The sequence below is a fragment of the Mus musculus genome, chromosome 15 (genome assembly GCF_000001635.26).
Source record: "Mus musculus strain C57BL/6J chromosome 15, GRCm38.p6 C57BL/6J".
NCBI classification, from domain to species: domain Eukaryota; kingdom Metazoa; phylum Chordata; class Mammalia; order Rodentia; family Muridae; genus Mus; species Mus musculus.
In genome coordinates, this window is record NC_000081.6 from 103,502,967 (window position 1) to 103,530,079 (window position 27,113).

The 27,113-nt window shown below is 48.0% G+C and overlaps 1 protein-coding gene across 4 annotated transcripts; it reads left to right on the top strand.

Annotated features, from left to right (window-relative positions):
* The first annotated feature begins 67 nt into the window (after positions 1-67).
* On the top strand, positions 68-27,090 carry Pde1b (phosphodiesterase 1B, Ca2+-calmodulin dependent). Of its 4 annotated transcripts, NM_008800.2 has the most exons (16): positions 68-406; positions 495-617; positions 16,983-17,096; positions 18,340-18,522; positions 18,687-18,753; positions 19,079-19,195; positions 21,342-21,482; positions 21,832-21,932; positions 22,024-22,149; positions 22,270-22,371; positions 23,297-23,417; positions 23,641-23,722; positions 24,018-24,126; positions 24,579-24,709; positions 25,256-25,378; positions 25,848-27,090. In NM_008800.2, exons 2-15 carry the CDS (start codon positions 508-510, stop codon positions 25,357-25,359), a joined length of 1,608 nt encoding a protein of 535 aa, NP_032826.1. In that variant the 5' UTR covers positions 68-406; positions 495-507; the 3' UTR covers positions 25,360-25,378; positions 25,848-27,090. The 4 variants fall into 4 exon arrangements, with proteins under 4 accessions (NP_032826.1, NP_001344909.1, XP_030104267.1 ...); NM_001357980.1 differs by lacking the exons at positions 68-406; positions 495-617 and adding an exon at positions 4,160-4,227; XM_030248407.1 differs by lacking the exons at positions 68-406; positions 495-617 and adding an exon at positions 11,350-11,423.
* The last annotated feature ends 23 nt before the right edge of the window (positions 27,091-27,113 follow it).

Sequence of the window (27,113 nt, forward strand, 5' to 3'; positions counted from 1 at the left end):
CACACGCAGCAGCCACTCGTACTGGGCGCCTGTGAGCGCGCTCGCCCTTGGGCGCTTCTGAGTGTGTGCACCCCTAGGCTCTCTTGCGCTCCTAGGCGAGGGGGAGGAGTGGCTACACTGCGCGGTAGACCGGCGGGCGGGCGGGTCGAGGAGCAGGGAGGGGAGCGAAGGGAGGGGGCCCTGGCCGGGGGAGGAGGAGGGAGGCGAGGAGGCGGCTGTGGCAGCGCACGGCGGCGGTGGCGGAGGTAGCGGCGGCGGCGGTGGCGGCGGCAGCGGCGCGGAGAGCTGGAAGCTGGAGCCCAGAGCTCAGCCGGGTAGCGTGAGAGAAGCAGCCGCAGGAACTGCAGCCCTGCTAGCTTGGGCCGAGCAGAAACACACCGGCCTGGCTGGTCCACGCCAGCCGCAGGTGGGAAGGGTCTAGGATGAGGGGCGAGGATCTCTCGGTAAGGGTCCGAAGCTGAGCAGAGGGGCTGTCTCCTCCTTCTGTTCTCTAGACAGTGGCTGAGCATGGAGCTGTCCCCCCGCAGTCCTCCAGAGATGCTGGAGTCGGATTGCCCGTCACCCCTGGAGCTGAAGTCAGCCCCCAGCAAGAAAATGTGGATTAAGCTACGGTCTCTGTGAGTCTCTGGCGGGGGGGGGCGGGGGGGGCGGTGTGTGTGTGTGTGTGCGCGTGTTGAACTCTCTTTCTGCGTGTATGTGGTGCTGCAATTGGAACCAGGCAGGTAGATTCTCTTGGTCACACATGTTGGCAGGTGCGAGGAAACATGGCCCTGACATCCTTGTCCAGGTCACATGTATGGGTCCTTGGCAGAACGAGCCTGTTGGTTAGAGCAGGTTTAGGAGTTGCAAAGCTTGTGCTTGTGTTTGCGGCCCTTTGGGTGACAGGCTGACACGCAGCAGCGCAAAGAGGCAGCGCACTGTATGTGCGGTGTGACAGGGCTGCAGACAGGCAGCGTTCAGGAGGTGCCAGGCTGACTCACACATATCCATGTGCAGGGTTGTGCAGATGTGAGACCCATCACATGCAGTGTGCACGAGTGTTCATGGGTCACAGAGGTGTGAAGAGCACTTGCACACCGATGCGGCGGATCTAGTGCACAGAGAGATATTTGTGCCAACCTGTGGGTTCTATATATCTTCTTTGGGATTGGTCGTTCTTCCCCCTGCATCCCACAGGGAACAGGATGAGGGTGCCCTGCACTTAAGAAGATCATCTGCTTTGGTGTCTGGAAATTGCATATTTAATGGTCTGGAGGAGTGGGTGGAACCGTCACCTGGGCGCTAGAGGACCGGGTGATTGATAGTGAAGAAGACTGATTGATTGATAGGAACAACATGATTGGCTTAATCAAAGCCTTTTTATTTATATAGGATCTCTCAGGATCTCCAAGCACATGTAAGCTTCATTCCTTATTGTGGGACTAGAGTACATGGAGAGGCCTGAAAGAGGAGAGGACGAACTCAGGTGTTTCATGCACCATTCTGAGAGAGAAAAGGAAGTTTTCTTCCTGCCCCTCAAAGCAGAACAGGATTGGGTCATGTACCATGTTTACCTCCCAGGCAGGTGCCGTTGGGTAATCTCTAACACTCTGTGGATTCTTAATCAGAAGATAAGAGAAGATGCACATCTCCCTAAGAGATTCCCTGCAGCTCTAGAAAAAGAGGAGAATAGATAGGAAACAAAATGGTAACCATTCCCAAACCCTGTTCTTCTCCAGTTCCCTCAGCAGCAAGTATTGAGCCATTCCTCTCTGGGTTCTGACAGAGAGGGAATGGAGGTAGGGAGTGGACAGATGCCCATGTCTGTCTTGTTCTTCAAATATTTTACCAACAGTGATGAGCTGATGGCTTTATATTGGGCAGGTGAGTCTGATTAATGTGCTTGCTGTTTACAGAGTCCTTAGGGAGAATGAGGCACAGTGGGCAACAAGGCTTAGAATCCAAACGTGCTCCTTTGTCCTCCTCCTTTGCTGCCTCTGGCCAATGCAATTTGCTGGATTCTGTGAAGCGCAGCTTTGGAATGAGTTCGAGGATGAGGAAATGGAAAAACGGATTGAATTGATTTTTGTTGAGTGGGTCTCGATAGAAAAGGATGCTCTGTCAGTGGTCACTAAACTGAGGAGAGAGTGTCAGGTGAGAAAGTGGTTGAGAAGAAAGACAGGAGTCAGGGGTTACAGACAGAATTCCAGCATCTCAGGACAGCACTAATGGCTTCTCATACATTCTCTTGGCTCTCATTCTAGGCAGCAGGGCCATGTAGTAGAATGGGTTTCTTCATTTTCATCACCCTCCACACTTTTCTAGCCAAACAAAAATAAATCTTTCCTGAAAATTAATGGCTGTTTCCCTCTTTGATGTGAGAAAAGAGAACCCCAGAGGTGGTACTGAACTCTGGAGAGAGAAAGCAGTGGAGGTTTCCATAGTACCTTTGTTTAGATGGCCTTCCATGGTGGGCAAGGATCAGTGGCCTCACTGGTTAGATGAATTTGGTCTATCTCACTTCAGCAAGCTGGTCCTAAGGAATACTAGCTAGCTGATTGTTCATCCCTAGGAGTGGATTCTCAGTCTCATTTTCTCAAGGCACAGAAAGATTTAAAGGTAGAGCCCAGGTTGATGGCTTTCTGGATTTGAATATTGAGATGGCTTTGACAACCTGAAGAAGGATTTCTGGCTTTTTTTTTTTTCCCACCCTTTCTTTCTTTCTAGGTGGGAGGAGTTTCCCAGCCCTCTAGTCATTGTTTCTAAAGAGGTGAGAAAGGAGGAATTCCCTAAAATGGAAATGGAACCTCCCTTCTCTCTCACTGGTGAGGGTAAAAGAGGCTATTTAGTCTGGAAACAGGGAGGTAGACATGACTGTCTCAGGTCTGGGCACTGAATGGTAATGTAGACAGATGGGATTTCTACATATCTGAATCTTTTTGTATGTATCTTGGTTCTCAAACACAACACATCCTACCCCCCCCCCCCTTTAAAGTTCTAATCTAGGAATAGAGACTCTTAGGGTGCTTTTGCCTCTGGACAGAAAACCTCCACTAATCCAATTGTTCAGGGTAGTTTCTTGTTGAAAAGAACATCTAGGAATCCCATTTCTCATACTAGGACAGCGTTGAGGATCAACTAAGAATCTGGGGCTATATGAGTTAGGGAATTCTCCAACAGTGGGATTTTACTTCTGGCTAGAAGGAAAAATTTTCTAACTCAGGAGATTCACAAATAAAGAGACTGAGAAATGCAGTCTGAAAATTAGGGGCTAGTCATGTTGATTTAAACATCTCCAGCTGAATAAGAACAATTTGACCTGGCTGTCCACCCTTATCTAAGATCAGAGGGCACTGGGGATCGTGGGGGTAAGATACTACAACTAGATGTAGAAGGAATTTTCAGGATCTGTTTAGAATCAAGAAAAACCCCAATTGGTTTTCTGCTTTTGCTATCTATCTCTCCGTCCATTCATTTATCCAACCAACCACTCATTCAAGAACAGTCTGGGCATCTTGCTCAGGGCAGATAGAATACTAGCTGTTGGGCTTATGTTACTGGATGAAGTGAATATGCTTTCTGCCCTTGTGGAGAGTTGGGAAGGCACACCTTTTCTCATCTTGCTACATTTATACAAGAGGTAAAATTCTGCCACTCTGTGCTTCTGCCCAAGTCTTTCTTTTGGGTGCCATACACAAATGAAAACACAGATGTGAGTTCTGTCTCCCAGGGCATACAAGCATCACTCTCATCTCTGCCCTAGTTTCTCTCAGGATTTTACATTTTACAGATAAAAATTCCCTCTGTGTGTGGGGCAGTGTAGGCACAATCTTCTTTTCTTGTCTCTCCCCTGCTTCATTCTCAGGACCCCAGAGGTTCAAGGTCATAACAGCTGAGTCTAGAACAAGGACGTGTTTGAAGTGATTTTTTTGCTTATCTTTGTTTCATCTGAGTCTCAGGTGGCACCTTGAACAATATAGGCTCTCAAGAAATACTATTATAAGGAAATGAAGAAAGAAATGAATTAGTTATGTGTGGGTGAAGTCATGGCATCCAGTTCTGTCTCTGACTCTGTGGTGCATGTTTACCTCCACACAGGAGGGAGGGGTGAGCAGGAAATGGAGGTAGAGGAAAGGGAAATGGTTTGGCTGCTGGGTTTTCAGGGGTGGGATCTAGGATCAGAGCCAGGAACTGAATGAGTTACATAGATATAAAGGCTGTGTTTCGTGTGAACAAGAGACTGAAACTGTGAGTGTGAGACATGTATACCTATAAGTCTGGATAGAGAGTGACGCATGCTGGAAGCACAGCTCCATGATGATCTCTCTCTCTCTCTCTCTCTCTCTCTCTCTCTCTGTCTCCCTCCCTCCCTCCCTTCCTCTCTCCCTCCCTCCCTCCCTCGGTTAGGAATGGTGTGTTTGACAGTTAATATTCTGGGAAGGTATGCTCTTACCTGAATGCTTCATGTGGTTGTAGGCGTGGACAAGATGAAGTATAAGTGTATGTGAATGAGCATGTTGGTCATGGGATATGATGTATAAATGATCTTTTGTGTGTATTTGTGACACATTCAAATATTTTGGCAATCCTGAGGGAGATCCAGAGGACAGCAGGAGGAAGCTGAGGGACTAGATCCAGATTGATTGATTCTGACATTTGGTTCTCATGTTGTATATGCCCTACCCAGTAATCTTATGTGGCTTTAACTGGTATTGTAAATCCTGCTGTCATTCACCCATTCTCTGCATATAGCTGTGGAGCTGCTGTGAAGACTGCAGGATGAACTGTGGCTCCTTTCACCTCTAGAAAACACAAGCACCAGGCCTCTTGGTCCTCAGTGGGAGGTTTATGTTTTTGTTTTTCTGTCTTCCCTGAACGAGCCCTTTCTCCTTCATTTCTAGCTGTCACCAGGGAATCTCTCCTCCTTGATTTTTATACCTTCTTTCTTTCTCACCAGACACTTCACATTTCTACTTCCTCCATAGTGCTGTGTGAATGAGGACTGAGTGGCTTTTGGGATGTAGAGGGAGAGGGAATTCTGCAGTAAGATGGGGAGAGGCCCAGGGACAGGCCAACTCAAATTCAGATAAAAGAAAGAACTTCCCATGACTGGTCAGATCAGGTTTGTGGAGGTTGGTGACAGCTGAAGGGCAGAGAGAATATTAGGAGATGAATTTAGGCTCAAATTCCCACTCTGACAATCCTGTGCCATGTGATCTTGAACTCCTAGACTTTGTTTTTTGATATTATCAATATGAAAGTAACATTAAATGATAAAGTGTGGAGACCTTTCAGTATGGGGGAGCTTGCTTTGTGAGGGAATGAGTGGGGGACTAATGACTGGATGGAAGAAAAAGATGAAGATTCAGGAGACAGGAACATGAATTATCAAGTTAACTGGGGCATGATTTGGTAGAGTCTTGCTGATGAGTGATCCCATGGGAGGGTTGAGGACATGTGTCTGAGTTCAGTGAATGAGAGGCTAATGGAGCTGGAAGGATGATACACTGTGAAGGGTGTGGGTTAATGTGAAAAGGATAACAGGAGTCTTTGTTACCTAGTCCTAATGGTTGAACAGGACAAAGATGGAACAATCTTAGTTATAAGCAAGGGTCAGCATGGGAAGCAACCCCTCCCTCTTTTGCATTCATCCTAAACACTTGGCTTGGAGTAATATCATCAGGCTGATCATATTCCTCAGCTACCTGGACCTGTGGAGAATGGGGCAGGGGGTGGGGGACAGGGGGCAGTTCTCACTCCTGGGTCTGCTCTTCTTCCTTCGTTCTCAGCTATGGCCAGGGAATTTCTCTTCCCTAGTTTTTATAGTCTCCCTCTTCCACCCCATGTCTTCTATCTCTACTTTAATTTTCATCTACTTTTTATTTTAGAAGGACTCTATAAGTTCTTTAGAACCCCAATACTATTATGCTTGCCCAAGAGCCCCAGGAAGCAGGCTGGGGAGACAAGGTGGTTCTACATGGCTTGCACTTGTCATTTTTGCCCAGAAGAAGGTGAAGAGGTTGGGTATGTAATAGGCCTGGCAGACAAGGGGGATTCAGTTAGAGAAAAGCCTGGACCTCTTTAGACCTTTCCCTTTTCTTGCCCTCTCAGACTAGAATGGAGGAAAAGAAAACCTTGAAACCAGGTGTGGTAGTACATACCTATATGTGGTAGTACATACCCACTTGGGAGAATTTAAGGCCAACTTGGGCTACATGAGACTCTATCTCTAAAATAAAAAGACCAACTAGCTAGCCAGCTAGCCAGCCAGCCAGCCAGCCAGCCGGTATCAAACCCTGACAAGAGGTTTTGCCTGTCTTTGAGTCAGCAAAGGAATGGTCGAAGAAATCCCAAGGCCTTTGTCCTCTCCCTTCTTTCTCTTTGACTCTTTCTACACCATCTTCCTACTTTGCCCCTTTGTCCCAATTTTTCTTGGGTTTCCCTTCTTTTCTAATTTTTCCTCCTTTTCTGTATCCCAGTTGCCTTCTCTGTCCCTTTTGTCTTCACTCACCCTTTCATGCTTTCAGCCTCCTACTCATTCTCATTCCTGGCTGGGAGCCATCGAACCTCTGGAGAGGCGTCCACCCTCTAGGTGTTGCTGTGGTGACTGTGGGGTAAGTTGGCTGCAAGACACCCTTTGGGGCCTTCTTCAGAGTCCAGACTCAACTCCTGCTTTCTGCAGGGCCTCTCTTTTGCCTGATCAGCGACCTCATCTTCTCAGCTCCTCCAGGGAAGAAGCCAAGTAATTGCCTTTGAATCTCAAGGGGCTGGTTTTCTCAAGTATGGAAGTTGAGTAGCTATTTTCCCACTCTCTTCAGGACAGCTTCAGAGAAAGAGGCATAAAATGAGGGCAGCAGGTGGGGTGGAGGGAAGACACTAAGAAGGCTGGAAGTTGTTAGATATAAAGATTGTCCACTCAGGAGGGAAGACAGCTGGTCCAAGAGAGCTGGGAGAGAGTTCTGGGGGGAGCAGAGCTGAGATGGATAGGGGGAGGAGGTCCTGTGTTGCAGTAAGGAGAAAAGTGATTGTTAAGCATTCATTGCAGGCCTCCCCAAGTGGTGCTTGTTAGCCATCCTCCCTCTGTTGTTGCAGTAGTTTCTGCACTCTCTCATTCCCTAGCTCCTTCTCTAACTGTGGTTCTTATTCCTGGTTGGGAAGAAAACATTAGGTTAAGATTCTACTTCAGCATGTGGGTGGGACCTTAGCAATCCCCAGAGGGGTACTGATGGAGTTTGTCAGAGAGAAAGGCCAAGGTATATCCAGAGAAGCCTGTGGCTAGGGCTGGGAGAAGAGTCAGGAGTATTTAGGGTTGCTTTTGGCTGAGCTGGGTTCTCAGGGCAGTTGAATGTGCAGCTGCAATGCGAAGTCAGATTTGCAAATAGTTACAGTGGCTGCAGTGGGCCGAGAGGCTGCCAGCTGGTATTGGCATTGTTTAGGCTGGGAAAGGAGTGGGCCTTCTGGGTCAGGTGCCTGGACAGGATTAAGGGCCCATGAAGCTTCCCCTTTCCTTCTACATTCTCAGCTTCCCACTTCTTTCTTTATCAGTCATCCAACATTTACCCTGGCATCTTCTTCCTAGTTCTGTCCTCTATGTCCACCTTGTTTGGAAACTCCCTTCAGCCTGAGCTGAGTGAGCACACTTGCCAAGTTTCAGAGCTTGGAGCATCTGCACCAAGCTGGAGCTTTAGGAATTCCAACCTGGAAGATATGTAACATCTCCTCTGCTTGCCTTTGAAATGTCAACAAAGTTGGCTGTTGTTTTGATTGCTGCAGAATGTATTGAGGGTAGATATGAAGTAGAACTTCTTGGGAAATTCACAAAGGTTAGAAAAAAGGAAGCTATCATTTTCCATTGAGACCCGATAAATGCTGATTTGGGGGAAGCAGTAAATTAGTCAGAAAGGAAGAACTCTAGAACCTGGGAATCAAGGTCAAGAGACCCTGATTCCCTATTGTCTGCAATGCCTGACCCTGAATTCAAGAGCTACATGGGCCACAGAGGAAGCAATTGGGTCCTGGAGCTAATTGATAGGATGGGGGAAAGTACTGGGACCAATTTGCAGTCCTGCTGACCCAGCCTTCTGCTGTTCTACACACCTGCAGCCATTCTTGCCAAACTTCCAGCTCTTACCCATCTTAGATTGCTTTAAGCATCTGGTCAGTCCCCTAGAAGCAGAACATCTGCTGGAGACATCTGCTGGGATGTCTAGAGGACTAGTGGGGTGGTTTGTGGAGGTAGTCAATAAGCAGAACTCCACAGTGCAAGGAGGGGCCAATGAACACGTGAGCTGGAGAAGCATTCTTTTGGATAATGTCTGGTCACCCCCTCTCTCATCTTTCTTCACCTTGTGCTATTGCCAACCTTTCCCAATTACTCCCTTTGTTAAGGGCTGGAGTCTGAGGGAGAGGTGGTATATTTGCATGCTATATCCAGTCAGGCACTGGGACACAGGTTTGTATTAGTCTGATCTAAGACTGGAACTGCTTAAATTGTTTCTTTCCACAGCACAGTCTGGGCTGTGCTGGGGCTGTTGCTAGGAACAACTGTTAGAAATGGCTTCTAGTTAGGGGACTGGGGAGTTGTCATACACCGGCAAGGTAGAAGCAGACCTCATCACTCTGTGCCTCAGTGTTTTTCTTGGTCACTTCTGTAGCACCTTCCAAATTTCTTTCTTTACCTGTTTGTCTTTCAGGACTTTCTACACCTTTATCTCATCTCCTTTTGCTCTTTTAGGATGGGAGGTATTGACAGTAGGCTCCCAGGATGGAAAAGTATTGACAGTACATCTTCTCCACCCCTTTCTCTGTCCAGTGCCTAGAGATCTCCCATGGCTGTCATGACTACTATGTCAACCTGAGGTCTGCCATCTTCCAGAATGGCATCTGAATTCTGCCACTAGGGGGGCTATTTTTATCTCTGGAGCCACCCCCGCCACTCTGCCCAGCCAGCTGCCAGTACTAGGGCTGCTCAGATAGCAATGGGAACCAGGGATGGAGGGGAATATATGGTAAAGTTCTGGTTGCTCTTGGATTCTGCAGCTCCAAGCTTTGCATGGTCCTTGCCCCTGCCTCTGCTTCCTCCCAGCTTGTGTGGACTTACAGGGGAAAGAGAAAAGCCCTAGACACTTGGAGAGATTGGAGGTTTTCCATGCATAGCTCAGGTTCCATTTGAGGACTGCATGAGAAAATTGGGTCCTGGGCACTAGTGGGCATTTGGGACTTTGTTTATGGAAGCCTCTCAATGAATATTTGAAAACTAGCTAAAGGGTTGGACTAATGGCAATAACCATCTGCACAGATGTACCACTGTATGGTTCCCAAAGTGCTTTCGTAACTATCTCATCAGGTCCTCACTAGACTTCTGGGAAGTGTGTGTTATTTACCAGATTTAAACATGGAAACTAGAACTCAGAGAGATTTTCCCATGGTCATACACAGTCAGCAAAAGCGAGGCAAATAAATTCTCCTGAGTTTTACTTAAGTCATTTTAAAATGAGACTTAGCTGATATCCTTGTTTATTTGTTTCCAGTTTCTATGATCTTTGGATCCTTGAAATTATCTAGGTACTTTCTTCCCCCAAAACTACCCAGTCCCCTCTCTCCTCCTTTTATCTGACCAGAACCAACTTTTGTCCTCTATGCCAATAATTAGTCCTTGATACATGAGGGAGAAACCTGGGTGTGGGAAGGAGAAGGAGGTCCTGTGCTTGGGCTTTCTCTACCTCTAATTTCAAGGGGTAATGTAAATACAAATGGGTATTGTAAGAGGGGAAGAAGAGACCTTAAAGGAGGGGAGCAGAAAAAAGTGATGGAATGAAAGCAAATGGGGAGAGGATTTGGAGGGGAAGAGGGCCTAGCAAGAAGGGTCAGGAAGGATGGAAAAGAGCAGTGGAGGAGAGGGGTGAATAAGAACAAAGCAGAAAGCCAGATGTGGTAACACATATGTTTAATCCCAGCACTCAGAAGGCAAAGGAGTTTGTGAGTTTGAGGCCAGCTGTCATGAGTTCCAGGGGGGAGAGAGAGAGAGAGAGAGAGAGAGAGAGAGAGAGAGAGAGAGAGAGAGAGAGAGAGAGAGCGCCTGTCACAAGCAATCAAACAACAACAACAAAAGAAAACCTAATAAAACCTCAACAGCATTAAACAACAACAACGACAATAACAACAACACCCAAACCAACCAACCAACTAAAACAAAAACAAAGCAGAATGACACACGTTTGGAAGTGGCATAATGAAACTTGTAACTTCTTATATTAACATAAACATTAATAAAAATATATGAACGAGCTGAAGGGAAATCTACACTGGACTTCTTGTGGGGGTCTTCATATCTCTGTCCTTCCTCGTAGCCAGATGACTTAGCTGCTCAGTTAGAGGTAAGCGTGTGGATTCAGGCTTCAGTTCAGGGTGTGGATGAATGTATGAACCCTCCCACTACAGGAAAGGGTTGGTGATTGCCCCTAAATCTCTCCTTACTAGGAACTGTCTATAATCATAGGCTGGAATAGGTGACACAGCATCTAGTATGGAGGTGAGCAGTCATTTTTGTCCAGACATCTTTGCTGCTGTTGGACAAGAGAGCAGAAGATGATGAGATAGCCTCTTCAAGGATTTCCAGTTTAAATTAATGTCTATCTCTCAGTGGGAAAGTTGAGATTAGCAGAACAGGGCTGCAGGCAGGAGAGAGAGCACAGCTTGGAGGATGATGCTGTTTTGGAGATGAGTGCAGCTGGCTGTCACCTGCTCCTCTCTCACCCATCCTTCGCAATCAGCATGGAAAAACAAGCCAAATGGCTTGGCGGGAGACTCTGATGCTGGGTCTAATCCTTTCTGAGAGCACTAAGCAGCTGGTGGCCATGGTAGAGAGGGTGAGGGCAGTGGGGCACAGAGAGTGGTCGGTCTCCTTTCCTCTCCTTTCTTGGCCACCAGTCCTCTAGAGAGCAACCGTGGACTGCAGTCCACTTCCACTTGTCCCACCGCTCAGAGACTCAGAGCCGCTGAGAAACAGCAGGTCCTTAAACTTCGTTTGTTTATACTGCTTTAAGGCCTTGGCACAGTGACAGTCTTTTTTTATTTCTCTGCTTCTGAGCAGTAGGGAAGGAGGGAAAAGACCCTGTCATAAAACCCAAACTCTGGGTCTGTTTCTCCACCCCCCCTTTTTTTTTCTGGCCACACTAGTGCCTGTGAGACCTTTCTCTCATTCCTTGCCTATCGAACGACCCTAGATTTGAGGATACTTTTTGCTTCAACCCTCCTACCTCCTCCTTAGCTCCGCCCCAACCCCAGGGGACCAATCATAGCCCCAATGAGCTTGTATTGGTGATGTCATCTTGCAGCCAATCGGGAAGCTGTTAGGGCTGTGTGCATAGTCCACTTGGCAATGAAGACGCCAGGCTCTTTCCTGTCGTGTGTCAGGAGGAGAAAGAAGGGTCTTGGTCCTCAAGGTCTTTTGGAAGCCTTATTTTGCCCCTCCCGGGATCAGTCCTCTCTCCTCCACTTCTGAGTAGTGTTAACCTCACTCTGGTTAAGTCACGGTGTTCCCCAGTCTCCGTATGTAAGATGAGAAAATCGAGGCTAGGAATAATTTGGCCAGCCTCGTGGATTTTTTTTTTTCTGTTTTCTTTCTCTCTCTTTCTTTCTTTCTTTCTTTCTTTCTTTCTTTCTTTCTTTCTTTCTTTCTTTCTTTCTTTCTTTCTTTCTTTCTTATGGTTGTTGTTTTCTGCCAGTCTCCGCCCACCCCCTCCATTCTCTTTGTTTGAACAGGTCCCCCTCCATCCCCCGACTTTTCATTCACTGTGTAGTGGGGTGCACTTCTCTCTGCCTGTGAGCTTCCTCTGGCCTCTAACTTCTGCAAATCCCTTCCCAAGTGCAAGTAATTCTGTGGGACCCTCCTGCCTTGAGCATTCTCTCAGGTGCGCTAAGGATCCTAGAAGAAGGGCCCTAGAAGAAGCTGGGATTTGCAGGAGCTGATCTGCTTAGACCCTATGGTCTCTTTCCACTCCTACCATAGACTTCTCTGTGACAGATTCAGGATGGTTCCCTGTCCCTGCCTCCGGACATTGCCTGCTAATCCCTTTTTCCCAAACAGGAGCCCCACCCACTTAGAGCAAGGGGCTGGCCTGTGCTATTTCTGGCCTTTCTGGGACTCTTCTGACAGCAGATTCTTGTTTTCAGTCTGATTCAGATGTGAAACTTTTCCCGCGGCCTCTCACCCAGTTCCTGTGGGCTAGGTCTCTGTCTCATCACCTCTCTAGCCAGGCCCTTTCTGTTCCCTGTTCACAAAGTGCTCTCTGGTCAGTTTCTCAGTCCTGTTGGGATTTGGAAGAGGAAGTTGGGGGTTCAAGAGGGAGTTGTTCCCTAGTAAGGGCCCTTGTGCCCTGGGGTCAGCCTTTTGATACTTTGAAGTAGGGAACTTTGATTTCCATGGCAAACCCTGTTCCTGTCCAGAGGAGCCACCTCCAGGGCCCCATCCTCAGGTAGGTGCCAGGGAGAGGGGAAGAGGCAGGAAGGAGAGGGGAGGGCAGGAAGGGTGGGCATGAAGAGGGCTGCAGGAGTGAGGATAGGTTGCTTGTAAACTCTTGTATTTCCATTTCTCTGTTATTTATCATATCTCCTATTTCTATATCTCTCTGTTATTTTTTGCTTGACTATGACAGGTATTTTCACAGGGGTTCTCTCTGTTCTTCCTGATCCCTGGCATCCTTAAGATCTTATATACCTGTACCCCCAGCCCCCAGCCCTCATGTCTCTCTTCTCTCTGTAGGCCAGATTGGCTTTGAATGCATTGCATTCTTCCTGTTTCTGCTTCCCAAGTGCTGAGGTTACAGGTATGAACTACCATGCCAGGACTATTTTTTTAAAGCCCCCATTACTGGAGGGGAGCACAGGGCCTTGTATATGTTAAGTAAGGGCTTCACCAATGAGCTAATATGCCTCAACCCTTTGTTTATCTCCCCCTCCTCTGGGTTGAAGCAGTCTTTTTCTAAGCCTCCTGTTTACAGAGATCTTTGTGGCAGTCTTAGTACTGGAAGTAGTGGCAGACAGCTTTGGAAATCCCCAGATGGGCTGGTGGGGGCTGCAGTCTTCTCTGTGTTAGGGCTACTATTTCTAGAGTCTTTCTTCCAACTGAAGTTAGGGGAGACTGGGGCCTGCCAGGATCAAGATTGGAGGGCTAAAAGTAAAGGAGGAAGAAAGTGATGGTGGAATGGGTATGGCTGGGAATGGAAGGAATTCTGGGAAACTTCAGTTTTCGTGGAAGTTTGATAAGGGCTGGTCAGTATTGAATCTCTTCTTCTCAAGGGAAGGGGCTTTTCATGGGTCGAACTCTCTGAGGTCTGAAACAGGGCTGTTCTAGAAGTGTTGTAGGTGAGGAAAAGGACTTTCTGTAGCTAGTGAGGCATAGGGGGTCTTCTCTCTGAAGGACTTTGAGATAAAAGAGGCCTTGCTGCCTAGCATATGGTGTGTGTGTGTGTGTGTGTGTGTGTGTGTGTGTGTGTGTTTATTTGGCTTTAGGAGGGTGCAGTTCAGCACCTGGATCCTCTCAGCTGCTCGATTCCAGATCCTTTTCTTGTATTCCTTGTTTATCAAATTTACTCTTTAATCTTCTTCTCCCTCTCCCTGCCTTTCTGGTGTCTGGATCATGTTTTGTTCAGACTCCCACAGAAGCTCCTGGGTCAGATCTAGCAGCCAAAGAAGGTGGAACTTGAATGGGCTGTTTAAAGTCAACCTACAGTTTCGCTTCTGTCCCAAGGCTCATCATTAGTCTTTCAGAAGCCTGGCTGGGTAGTGCCATTTTGTAAGCTCTGGCAGATGGCCTTTCACCTGATAGTCTTCCCAAATCTTCTCTAGTTGATGAACTTGCTCTGAGTATGGAGACCAAGGTAAACCAGGCACTGTTTGTACCACATTGATAATTGCCATGCCCTATAGTTCACTGACAGGTCCAGACAACAGAACATTAATGAGGTACTGGCTGAGGCTGTGGTGCAATGTCCTGTGTCTCTCCACATGCTAATTACACTGTCAGATTTGGGCTGTCCTAATACTACCAATGTACAGGGACATAGGTAGGTCCCCTTAACTTTAGTGTGAGTTGTTGGCCTTGCCAACTTGAAACTGACAAGTCCTGTGATCTTGGCCTCAAGGCGCTTCCTTATTTCCTAAAACTCGTGTGAGATTCAAATGAGGTTTTAAATTGTATAGTCACTGGCATTTTCTGTCATCTCCATTTAAACTGGATTTCTTCTCCTCGGCTGGGATTGAACAGGCAAGTGCTTGCTGGATTTAAAGGACTGGTTGGGGCAGAGTGGGGGCCAGTGACAAGGAAATGGTAAATGGCTCAGGGAATAAAGAGCTTCTGGGGCAAACCTGATGACCCGACTTCAATCCCCATAACTCTTGTGATAGTCAAAGGAGAGAATGGAGTACACCAATTGTCCTCTATCTTACACACACATCACACACACACACACACACACACACACACACACACACACACACGCACACACACTAAATTTTAAAAATGCATGCCTTCCTTTGGTCTAGCAAATGTTCAGTGAGGTTTAGAATCTACTAATTTAGAATTATGATCCAAGGTGATGCTGGTATCTGCTGTCTCCAGACCACTTTTATCTGTCTATCTATATGTCTGTCTGTCTATCTATCTATCTATCTATCTATCTATCTATCTATCTATCTGTCTGTCTATCTATCTATCAGTGAGTGTTAAGACAGGGTTTCTCTGTGTAACCCTTGCTGTCCTGGAACTTACTCTGTATATTAGGCTGGTTTTGAACTCAGAAATCCACCTGACTCTGCCTCCCAAGTGCTGGGAGTTCAGGCATGCTTTTTAAAAAAATATTTTGCTTTTATGTGTATGTGTGTATGATTTTGTGTATGGTATGTGTATACCAACTGTGTGTGAGGCCAGCAAAGGGTGTTAAATCCTCTGGAGCGGGAAGAACAGGGGTGCTAGGAACTGAACTCAGGTCCTCTGGAAAAGTAGCTAAGTATTCATCCACTGAGCCATCTCTCCAGTCTCTCCTGGCCACATTTCATTTTTATTTTATTTCGAGGCCACATTTTAATGCACACTGATTAGAATTAGTGATTGGTCCAGGGATGTATCTCAGGAAGTGAGCTTTGAAACTGGGATTTCAGCCTCAAAGACATGGTAAACCATGTCAAGGAGTTAGGTTTGTGCATTGGAAATGTGGTTTGCAATCCTTTCCCTACCTTTCTCCCTCTTTGGCCCATTGTGAGGATAAAATGAGGTAAAATAGGAGAAAACATTTTCAAAATGTAGAGCTGGCTGCATTGTTAGCAGTTATGCAAATAAATGCAAATGAAAACTCGTGGGTGTGGCTGTTCACTTGGGAGCCAGCCCTTATATTTTCTTAGCTTGGTTGGAAAAGACAGTGGTGGGTATTGAATGCTGGGGACAGGGTTTTTGGTTGAAAGTGGGGGTGGGGGGGAGGCTGGTGAGTGAAGTAGCAGATGAGGGTAAGGTGTGGAATATGAGGAGAATTGAATCAGAGGCAGTAGAAGATTTTCTTTCTGTTTTGTGTTACCAGGACTAAGTAGAGAGGGAGGCCCTGTCTGGGTCCAAAGAGTGCACCTTTTTGTTCTGTGATTTTCTGGCAGTTCCTGGCTGGTGGCCCTTTCTTGTTTATTTGGCTGGGAAAGCCTTCCAAGATGTCTAGTCCCTTTTCTGTTTCTCTTCCCTTGTGTAGCAGGAGTGGACTGAGCTTTCCCTAAGCTTACCCTCCTTGTCAGACAACTGATTGTTTCTACATGGAACCAGTGAGGCATGGGTAATGAGGTGGGCAAGAGCCTACTCAAGAGGCACAGGGCTCCTCCTTCCAGCTCCCCACCCCCAGAATGGCCCCTTTCCCTTCTGCCCTATTTACTCTCAGACATATGGGCCAGGACTGCTGGGCTCTGAGGTGGAACTTGGCTGGTGATACTTCCTGGGGCTAGCTATTTTGAGCCCCTATTCCAAAGCTTCTGAGACCCCAGGTTTCTATAGCCGATTCTGTTCAGGAATGCCATTGTCCCGTCCCCCGCCGCCCCCCCCCCTGCCCCCAGCATCCCTGGGAATTGATGCTAATTTCAGCCTCTGGTCCCTGACTCATTCTCTTTTCCTCCCTGACTCACAGTGTGACCTTGGATTGCTGAAACCCCTTTCAGTGGGAAATTGTCCTAGCTACTGTCTTACCCAGTCTGGATGGGAGAGCCTCGTATAGAGGGGTGGATTTTGGGAGGGTGGTGAGTTGCTTTCTTCAAAATCACCATCTAGAGCCCAAGTGTCATTTACAACTCTGAGCTGCTTTTGCTAGACTTCCAAGAAACCTCTCAGTTAATTAGTGACCCCCAGAATTCAAGCTGCAAAGTGTGAAGGGGAAGGCATCATATGAATGAGAAAGAACCTGGCTTCACCCTACCATTTTGCAAGGGTTAAACTTTGGCTAGGTCAGAGACATGAGGCTATCTGTGGCCTGGACAGCCAGGGGTTAACTTGCTTTGTCCTGGTTGATGGATTCTGGAATCATAATCCATTAGCTCTGCCTGCGTGGAGTGAGGCCAGGCAAAAGCATTCAGATTGGTCTTTGTTCTGTGCCTTTGCCATCCTTGCCTGGATTGAGGGGCTGTGGATGTGTTCCCCCTCCCTGCCTTGACCAGGATAATAAAAGGATCCTGGGGACTGTTTTGATTGGTGTTGATCCCAAAGCCATCTCTCCTAGGGAAGTATGGAGACTGTGAAACAAATCATCTCCTGAAACATCCCTCCTGGGGCTGCCAACTGCCTAGGCTAAAACTGTGGGGGTATATTAACTTATAGGTAGAAGCCAGAGCCTGGAATGAAAAACACTGACTGCTGTTGTCATTAATGTTAGGACTATTAACATCTCAGAAGACTGAAAGTGTTTCTGCAAAGTGCCCCCTAATGGGGGAACCCCCTGAATGGGATGTAGTGTCTAAGCATCTGTACTTACACCCTGCAGGCTGCGCTACATGGTGAAGCAGTTGGAGAATGGGGAGGTTAACATCGAGGAGCTGAAGAAAAACCTGGAATACACAGCTTCCCTGCTGGAAGCTGTCTACATTGATGAGACAAGGTGAGAGAGGCATGCAGATGGAGAAGGAAGATGTTAGATAGGCAGAGCCCCAGAGAGGGAGGAGGGCAGGGCTGGAATGAGGGCTGCAGACAAAGAGGATGGGGCAGAGATAAAGAGGTGGAGAGATGCTGAGATAGACAATGCCTGGAAAGGGCTGGGGTGGAGCTCAGGGGTGGAGTGTTTGCTTCACATTCCTGACACCCTGGCCTAATCCCCAGTGCTGGGAAAGACAAAGGTAAAAACAGTGATGCAAGGGACCCTAGAAACCATCTAGTTCTAACCTCACCCACATGGAATACCTCTTTAGACCCGTGTTGGCCAGGAGAGGTGACTCTGGTTCTATTTGGCTACTGAGGACTTGTAGTGCAAGGATAAATTGAAATATGTCTGTAAATTATATGCTGGCCCTTAAAGATAGAAAAAAAAAACCACAAGATATGCCATTCACTCATTATATGTTTAGTTTTTTTCTTGAAATAATATTTCAGATGGATTAGCTTAAATAGAATTTGTCATAAAACATTCCACCAGTTTTAAAACATTCTTTTTCTTGAAATTTAAAAAGAATATTTATGTTAATTTTACTTGTATATGTGAAGGCCTGCATGGATATGTGTGCATCACATGCATGTCTGGTACCAACATAGAAGCCAGAGAGAGTGTGGGATCTTCTGGAACTGGAGTTACAGGTAGTTGTAAACTGCCTGATGTGGGTTCTGGGAACTGAACTCTGGACCTTTGCAAGAATAGCAAGTGTTCTTAACCACAGAGCCATCTCTTAAAACCCTTACCAGTTTCTTCTTACTACTTTAAGGTAGCTACTAAAATAATTTAAGTTTATTTTCTGTCATTTTCGTTTGTTTGAGACATGGCTTCATGGTTGGCCTTGACCTTGCTATGTAGCTAATGTTTTACTTGAACTCCTGGTTCTTCTGCCTCCACCATACCTAAAAAAATTTTTTTTTTTTTAAAATTTCATATGTGAACCTTGTAGTTTATTTCTGATGGGCTATGCTGCCCTGAGCATCCCTGGAAAAGTAGTGTTCCCCTTTGCTAAGTCATGTCCATAGTGATCTCACGGCCTTATACAGTGTGTTGCTTCACTGTTAGAGATGTTCCATAGGAAGATAGATACAAAGAGCTGTAGTAAAATAAAGGAAAGGTGAAAATTGAGCAGGAGAGACACTAAGTGGGTATAGCTGGGTGCAGGGTCTCAAGCTGTGACTTTCCTTCTGGTCCTCAGGCAAATCCTAGACACTGAAGATGAGCTTCGGGAACTTCGGTCAGATGCTGTGCCTTCAGAGGTGCGGGACTGGTTGGCCTCCACCTTCACCCAGCAGACCCGAGCCAAAGGTCGCAGGGCAGAAGAGAAACCCAAGTTCCGAAGCATCGTGCATGCTGTGCAGGCTGGGATCTTCGTGGAGCGGTGAGGTTTGCCCATTCTCAACCTCCCCGGCCTCTGTTGGGCCCTCTGTCCCAGTCAGGCTAATCTTTCATGACCCTACCTACCCTGAGACTTATTCCCACAGCCCCAATTGGCCAAATTTCTCCTCCCGAGGCTGTCCCTGATTTTTCTATGTTCTTTCTCAGGATGTTCCGGAGAACGTATACCTCTGTGGGCCCCACATACTCTACTGCAGTCCACAACTGTCTCAAGGTGACCCCTGGGTTTTTGGGAAAGAGGAGAAGGTTGGGGGTTGAAATAACCATTGAGACTACCAGATTTTCTGTTTGTGGTGTGGGTTCCCCCCCCCCTTTTAACTATTTCTATGTTCTTCTGGACAACTTTTACTTACCCAAGAGGCAAACCATTGTCTTCTTGTCTCTCTGGTACTGAGAGATACCTGGGTTGAAGAAGACCCACATAACTACCTTTGCTTTCTTGCTTCATTGGGAAGTACACCTGGAAGTCTTACTGATCTTGCCATCGCAAGGGAGATTTGGAGGGGAGCTTTCCTGCCTAGTCCATTGCTTTTCCACAGAACCTGGACCTCTGGTGCTTTGATGTCTTTTCCTTGAACCGGGCAGCCGATGACCACGCTCTGAGGACCATTGTTTTTGAGTTGCTGACTCGGCATAGCCTCATCAGCCGCTTTAAGGTTTGGCAGTGTTCTACCTCTACCTTCAGGCAGGACTCCTCGCTCCTCTTTGCTCTGTCCTAAAAGATTTCCAATGAGTAGTTCCCTCATCCTGTCCCAGTGTCAAGGATGACACCCCTGCCCATCCCATTCTTGCACCCCCTGAAACTGCTGTAATCTGGCTTCTCACTTCACTCACTGCTTCCAGAGGTATCAGCCTGTAAGTAGTTAGCTTGGGATATTGTTCCTTTTCCTTCCTGGTCTGTCCCCTTCTAGCTGGCTGCCATCTGTCTCCCCTTCTGCTTCTGTCTGTGGACTCTGGAGGTCTAGAGCCCAGTGCTGTCATCCCTTGGGATTAGAGTCTCTCCATTTGTTCTCTGGGGGGAAGGGAGGGGCCAGAATGCAAACCTGACTACTCAGTCTCTAGCTCTGGTCTGTGCTGGGGATTGTCTGGAGCGGACTAGTTCTGGGCAGAACTGGGAAGGGCTGTATGCTTGGCAGAAAGGAAGACAATCTGGAAAGAGTCTGCTCCAGGTCTTTTGGCTGGTGGGAACAGCACTGGGAGGGAATTGGGCCAGGAACAAACACTTTGGAACTCACCTCTGAAAGAGGAGTGTGAAGGGTTGACAAGTGGCTCTGGGGCATGCATGGGGTGGCACCTGGGGTTGCAATAGGTGTTGAAGGTGAAGTAGCAGATTTTGAAGGGTGTGGTCTGAGTAGTAAAGGTGGGGGTGTCCTCCTAGCAGTCTTCTCTTACTTTACTGGAACATTGCCCATGCAGGCTCTCCCTGACCTTTGATTCTTCCTCTTCTGACTGAGCTGCTCAGCCGGGTTCTCCTCTGGGGTTTCATGAGACCTGGCCCACTGAACTTTCCTTGTTCACTCCAGCTCTGTCTCCTCAGGCCAAGAATTGTGGGCTCCCTTTCCTAGCTCCAGTTTCGATATGTAGTTTTCAGATGTACTTCAGATACCAGCTTTTTCTGAACTCTCTCCCTATGTGGAAGGGCTAGATTTAGGGAGCCCCAAGAGTAGCTGCAGTGAGTTGGCTTTAGCTAGCCTGCCTGACTGCTTTACAACTGTTAGCGATAGGGGTGTTTTCTGCATCCTGGTCAGGCTTCCCTTCCCAAGCTCCATGGTCTCTTCCCTTCCTGTTCCCCCCTATTTTTCCCTTCCCTCTAGGGACACCATGGCAACGCAAAAGCAAGGGCAGTTGTCATGGAAACGGTCCTTTAAAATTCCCTGAATTTGGGGCACAGCCCTCCAGGGGTAAGGGTGGGGGATGCTCAGGACTGACTAGTGGCATGTCTTCTTTGTCCATTGTCACTCTGAAGCTTATCTGCAGAAGCCTCCCTAAGTCCTGAGCCCTGGATCCCTTCCTGGACTCTGGTGAAGATTAGCCTTGCCCTCTAAGAGCCTTGAGTCTCTTGAAGGAGGCAGAGATATCCCAAGGGCATATATTGTCAGGGACAGAATTGAGAGTGAATGGCTAGAGCCCTAGCTCTTGGGGTATGTGCACATGTGTGTAAATGCTGTGGGTCTGGTGGGCTGCCTATTGGCGTATGTGGGGTGGAGGTGGTCAGGGAGGAATTCTCAGAGGAACAGGTGCTCCATATCTGCTACAAGGATGCTCTGTAGCTCATCTTATTCTTCCTTTGTTTCTGAGCCCTTCTCCATGGTATTAGATTTGGGGGTGGTGCAGGTGGTTAGAAGGTAGGAGGGAGGCTTTCTTTCCTTTCCTTAGAAATCTCCATGGAAATAATAATTATAGATGCTCTTCAGAGAGTACTTACTAAATGCCTTGTACTTTTTCTCATTACATCCTAGGTTGGTAGTAGTATCTTTATTTTGCAATTAGGAAGGCACAGGAAAACATGTGGATTATCCAAGGTCACACAGGCTGCAGGTGGTAGAGCCTGAATCTGAACTAGCAGAGCCAATGCTAGTCCTTTAGGTCACTCCCAATTCTTTTTGGGGAGGGTGGGTGAATGAAGTGAGGTGGAGGTCTCCCTGTAGAGTCCACTCTGACCTGGAGCTTGCACACCTTTTGCCTCAGCCAAGTGCTGGGATAAGAGGTGAGCATCATCACACCTGACTACCTTGAAAAGAGTGCTGGGATTGCCTGTCTCATTACTCTTGTGGAGCCTTGATGTCACTATTCCTCCTGTAGATTCCCACAGTGTTTCTGATGAGTTTTCTGGAGGCCTTGGAGACAGGCTATGGGAAATATAAGAATCCTTACCACAACCAGATCCACGCAGCCGACGTGACCCAGACTGTCCATTGCTTCCTTCTCCGCACAGGCATGGTGGTAGGTGCCTGGTCATGTTCCTGATGTTCAGGGCCTGTGGATCTAGAACTAGGAAGCCTTGGCTGCTCTTTCAGTGCCCTTTTACTTATACTGTTTCCTGGAATTCCAACATCTTCAGAGTGAAATTGCATCCACTTCCTCCAGAGAGTTCCCAGGTGTACTTCCTGGGCACTGCTGGGGGCACATGATGGGGTGTAGTGGGCATATGACTGGTGGGGACAGAGGAAGGTCTCTGGCCATTCTGAGAGTTGAAACACATGGCTAGCTTTGATGATGGGTGGAGTGAGGAGATGTCTGGGAGTGATTGGCAGAGTGCTGGCCCTACTTCATTTTCTTCCTCTTCCCCTAGCACTGCCTGTCAGAGATTGAGGTCTTGGCCATCATCTTTGCTGCAGCCATCCATGACTATGAGCACACAGGCACAACCAACAGCTTCCACATTCAGACCAAGTGAGCAATGGGGCATGGCAGGAGCAGGAGGGGGCCAAAGCTGCCAGAGGAGCCCTTTATAGGGGGCTGGGCATGACATACAGCTTCACAGGTCAGAATGTGCCATCCTGTACAATGATCGATCGGTGCTGGAGAATCACCACATCAGCTCTGTCTTTCGAATGATGCAGGATGATGAGATGAACATTTTTATCAATCTCACCAAGGATGAATTTGCGTGAGTACAGGCCAGCATGTGCCATCCCCGAAACTCTTATCCAAGCCTTCCCCCCCCCCCTTATCTTTTAGTCCTACCCCTTGCTGAAAGGACTGGTCTCTTCTCTGTTTGTCCACTTAGAGAGCTGCGGGCCCTGGTTATCGAGATGGTGTTGGCCACAGACATGTCCTGCCATTTCCAGCAAGTGAAGACTATGAAGACAGCACTGCAGCAGTTGGAAAGGTAGCACACATGGAGGGATGTGGGGCAGGGCTAACCCCGAGAAAGGGCCTTGTGAGTCAGGGTACAATGGGCAGTGGTATGCCTGAGTTCTTACCTGGGTTCAGAGACTCTCCTGGCTCTAGGCACTTATCTGAGTATACATGGGTAAGTGTGTGTGGTGTTTGTGAATGTGGCCTTGGATTTGTGTCTAACTGGTCTGATGGAGGGCATTGACCAGGAGGAGCTTGGATGGGCTTTTATTGTAATTGTGGAACATGATTTCTCTGGAATGTTGGGAAATACAATCAATCTTTTTGGACATGTCCTTGTCTGAAATGGTAACAGTGAAGTGCCTCCCTCCACACAAGCTCCTATTCTAGCTACTGGGAGAGTTGTGTGAGGTTAAAAAAGAACAAAAATGAAGACAGGACAAATGTTATAATTCTATCTAATGCTGTTTATAAGTGGCTGGGAATGGATAAGTGTTGTGTAAGCAAGAATGGACTTGGTGCCCTGGAGGTGTGTGTTGACCAATGTGTATGGTGTCCGAATAGAAACTATGGCGTCATCATGGGACATTGTTGGGGGCTAGTTAACAGCAAGAACAATGATTATCATTGTAAATAACATTACTGGGTACATATCATGTGTCAGACACTTTGAAATACTTGTTATAAGTCATTTAATTCTCAGAACAACTCAATGTGTGGCTTCTCATTTTTGTCTTGAAGAAGATGAATTATGACATTTTCAGTAACTTGCTTAGTGTCTCACAACTAGTGGGTGGTAGATATGAGAAGGAGTCAAATTCATGTCCATTGATTCTAAGAGAGTTATGTGGAAATGTGTGTGTGTGTGTGTGTATGTGACTGGAAGTTGGAGAATGGCCAAGGTTTCCTTTTCCTAGAAGATCAGCTTCTTTCTCTTTAACACATCCCCTAACCAGGATTGACAAGTCCAAGGCCCTATCTCTTCTGCTTCATGCTGCTGACATCAGCCACCCAACTAAGCAGTGGTCAGTCCACAGCCGCTGGACCAAGGCCCTAATGGAAGAGTTCTTCCGCCAGGTAACCCTGTCAGTGGAGCCTTCCTACCCCCTGCTCTGCAAGTTTCCTACCTTTTACACTTGAATGGATCCCATGCCTGTAAAGTCTTTATCAGCCCAGCTGGACTTTGGGTTTTGCTATGCACCCTTGTTTTCAGGTCATAGGGGCAGCATCCTTTTCTCCCATTGCAGTCATTCATCTCCTCAGCCCTCCCAACCCTGAGGCATCTATCCTCTTTCCCCAGGGTGACAAGGAGGCAGAGCTGGGCCTGCCCTTCTCTCCACTCTGTGATCGCACTTCCACATTGGTGGCCCAGTCCCAGATAGGTGAGTCTGAGGGGAAGAGGAAGGGAGATGTCTGGGCTTGGCTAGGCCTGTTCTGAGCCTCCAACCCCCCGAACTGCTTTTCTTGCTGAGGCAAGGATGAAGGGCTGGATGGAGCACTCTGACAAAGGAGAAGGATCTTTCTGGGCTCTCCAAGTTGTTCCCAATGGGAAAGCTCTTCCTTCAAGTCATTTCTCCAGGCCTTGTTATTTGCAATTGGGTCTCACGGCTGTGCTCCCTCTCGCCTCTGCCTAGCTCTCCAAGTGAGACATCTTTGCTGATTAAGCACTTCCTGCAGGTTTCATTGACTTCATTGTGGAGCCAACCTTCTCTGTGCTGACTGATGTGGCAGAAAAGAGTGTCCAGCCCTTGGCAGATGATGATTCCAAGCCTAAAAGTCAGCCCAGGTGACTGTGACTGGGGTAACCATGTGTCCTGGCTCATTGAATGCAGAGGGGACACCTTTATGAGAAGAGACACAGGCTAGAAGGAGGTGGGAGGGAGGTAGGCTGCTTTAGGTTTGAGAGCCTCTCTGCTTGTTACAAAAGGATGGGACTAGAAGGGTGTGACTTACACTTAGGCCTCCAAAATTAGTTTTCCCTTTAAGAGTCTATGCTGTCTTTCAGATAATACTGTTTTTGTTTTTCTTCTACCAGGAGAAAAAGTGTGGAGAGGAAGGGGTACAGTTGTGGGAAGAGAGACAAGGATTTTGGGGGTATCTAGAAGAGGGAAAAGAGAACTCTGACCCCTCAGCCTTTTATTGATCTTTTATCTCTATGCTGAGGGCTAAGAAGTAGGTTCTGAAGAGGGTTGGGTCTTATATCTGGAATTGGGTGTGTGTATGGGGTCTTATTCCTAGCTTCCAGTGGCGCCAGCCTTCTTTAGATGTGGACGTAGGAGACCCCAACCCTGATGTGGTCAGTTTCCGTGCCACCTGGACCAAGTACATTCAAGAGAACAAACAGAAGTGGAAGGAACGGGCAGCAAGTGGTGGGTGCTGTTATGTATGCACGTGTGTGAATATTCTAGGACTGACTGGCAAAGCAGTGGGTGCTATTGTGTATGCATGTGTGTGAACATTCTAGGACTGACTGGCAGAGCAACAGCAACCCCCTTCTTGTTAAGTCCCAGGAAACTCCTTGGCTCCTGGAGTTGGGAATGGAACCAGTCTGGCTAAAATAGGAAGCCACAGGAAAGGCTGTCTGAATGACTTGGGCTGCTCTAGAACGAGAGCTGAAGAGATGATAGGGACAGCCATAGTAGTCTAAGTCATGGGACTTTGTGCACATCACGGTTGGACCCCTTGTATTCTCTAACTGTCTCCAAATGGTGCCCCTAGAGATCTGGGTAGCTTGGTGGTGCTGGCTGCAATGTGTGCGGGGGCTGTGAGTGTTCCATGTGGGAAGGGGTTCATGTAGCTCAGTTTTGAGGCAGGTGGTAGATGAGGGTCAGTCCTCTTATTTTCTTCACATACACCTTTGGTTCTAGAGAAACTACTTCTTGGCCTAATATCAGATTTCTTGGAACCCTCTGTAGGCATCACCAACCAGATGTCCATTGATGAACTGTCCCCCTGTGAGGAAGAAGCCCCATCCTCCCCTGCAGAAGATGAGCACAACCAGAATGGGAATCTGGATTAGGGAACTGGGGGCTGACCAGGTGAGCTGGGAGGCAGGAGGTTAGCCAGGCCAGTCTGGCTTTGGGTGGCTCATCTCTGGTCTCCACTCAGCAGGAGATTCTCCTCTTTCCAGGCAGTAAAGCAGAGAATTGGAGGCATCAGACTAAGCCAGGGTGTGGGTGGGAAGCAAGGGACTCCTACTACCTTCTTTGGTCCCACAGTCCTTTCTTGAAGGAAGAAAGTACAGGACAGTGCAGGTAGGGCAATACATACATCAGCCTTTGTGAGATTAGGAAACAGGCACCAGTCTGGTTGCAAGGCTCAGTGAGAGCAGGTGAATGTATATGATTTCTATTTCAGCCCAGCTCATGCCATTGGCTGCCATGCTTTTGAAGGGCATTAGCACCTAAATAGAGGTCAAGGGATGACTGGGTGGAATTTGGAGAAGGAAGGTCAGGTTAGATATGAAATCCTAGAACAGAACTCTGAAGTGTCTCCTTCTTTCTCTAGGTCCTCACTGAGTCCAAAGTCTTCGATGTCATTAGCACTATCCATCAGGACTGGTTCCCCCATCTGCTCCAAGGGAGTGTGTTGGTTGTGGGAGAGACAGCTCACCTGAGAGCCAAATGTTGGAGCGGGTGGGGTGTGGGAAGGGCCCCTCCCCACCCACAGGCCCTCAGTGGTCACTGTGCCCATCCCTTGCCTCTGGACTCCTCCTTTGGCCACTTGGGAGGAGTAAGCTCCCTGCAGGCTTCCTACAGTTTGGAGGGGAGGGTCAGAGATGCCAGCCCCCTGGGCCCTCCCCATCCTTCTTGCCTCCAAGTTTCTAAGCAATACATTTTGGGGGTTCCCTCAGTCCCCCACCCCAGATCTTAGCTGGCAGGTCTGGGTTTCCCTTCTCTTCCCTGAGAAAGGGCCAGAATAGGATAGGAAGCTGGCAGTTTTCAAAGCCCTGCATGGGAAGGGCAGGTGTCCCTTCAGGTTCCTTCCTAAGATGAGGTGGGGGACATCCTCTTGATCCCATACTTGCACTTCTTCAGCCCCATTCCCTTGCAAATTCTCTCTCTCCTGTGCCCAGACAGTGGCTGGGAGAGGAGAGGAGCCATTGGGATTCTGTCTGAGGGAAGTCTTTCCTGGAGTCCTCAAATACTTGGGGATGGTCTGGGCTTGAGGGGCTTGTACCCTGATCTAGATGGGTTTTTGACCCTTTGCCTCCTTCCTGTCCCCGGGAACTAGGAAGCCCTCATCCGACCAATGTCTGTAAACGCTCTGAGGTCTTCCTTCAGGATGTATCTTATGAGCAAAGGAAGGAGAGAGCAGCTAGCCCCAGTACAAGCAGGGGGAAGTATTACCCAGTAATGTTGACACAGAGCAGGTCCTTCCTGCCTCCCTTCTCCCCGAACTGGCCCACTAAGAGATTTCCCCCTCCCGGGGCCCCTGGTGGGTGGAAGGCAGATGGGGAGGGGCTCAGGGCGGTAGCAACTTGGAGCACCCAGAGCGAGTGCAGCCAGGTAAAGCCTCTTCCTGTCCTCAGGCTCCTTGCCCCACGTCACCCCATTTAAGGCCAAGTCCAGGTGACTGCCTCCTCCTCTCTTGTAAATACATGCATTTGTACAGTGGGCCCTGTTCTTGTGAAGTCCATCTCCATGGTCATTAGACCTGCCACTCTGAACCGCATGTGACTCCCCCATGCTCTTGGTCTCCCAGGCCCCTGCTATAGCCAGAGATCAATAAAGAAGGGAGACCGGCTGGATGTGTGTGGTGTTCATTAGGTGG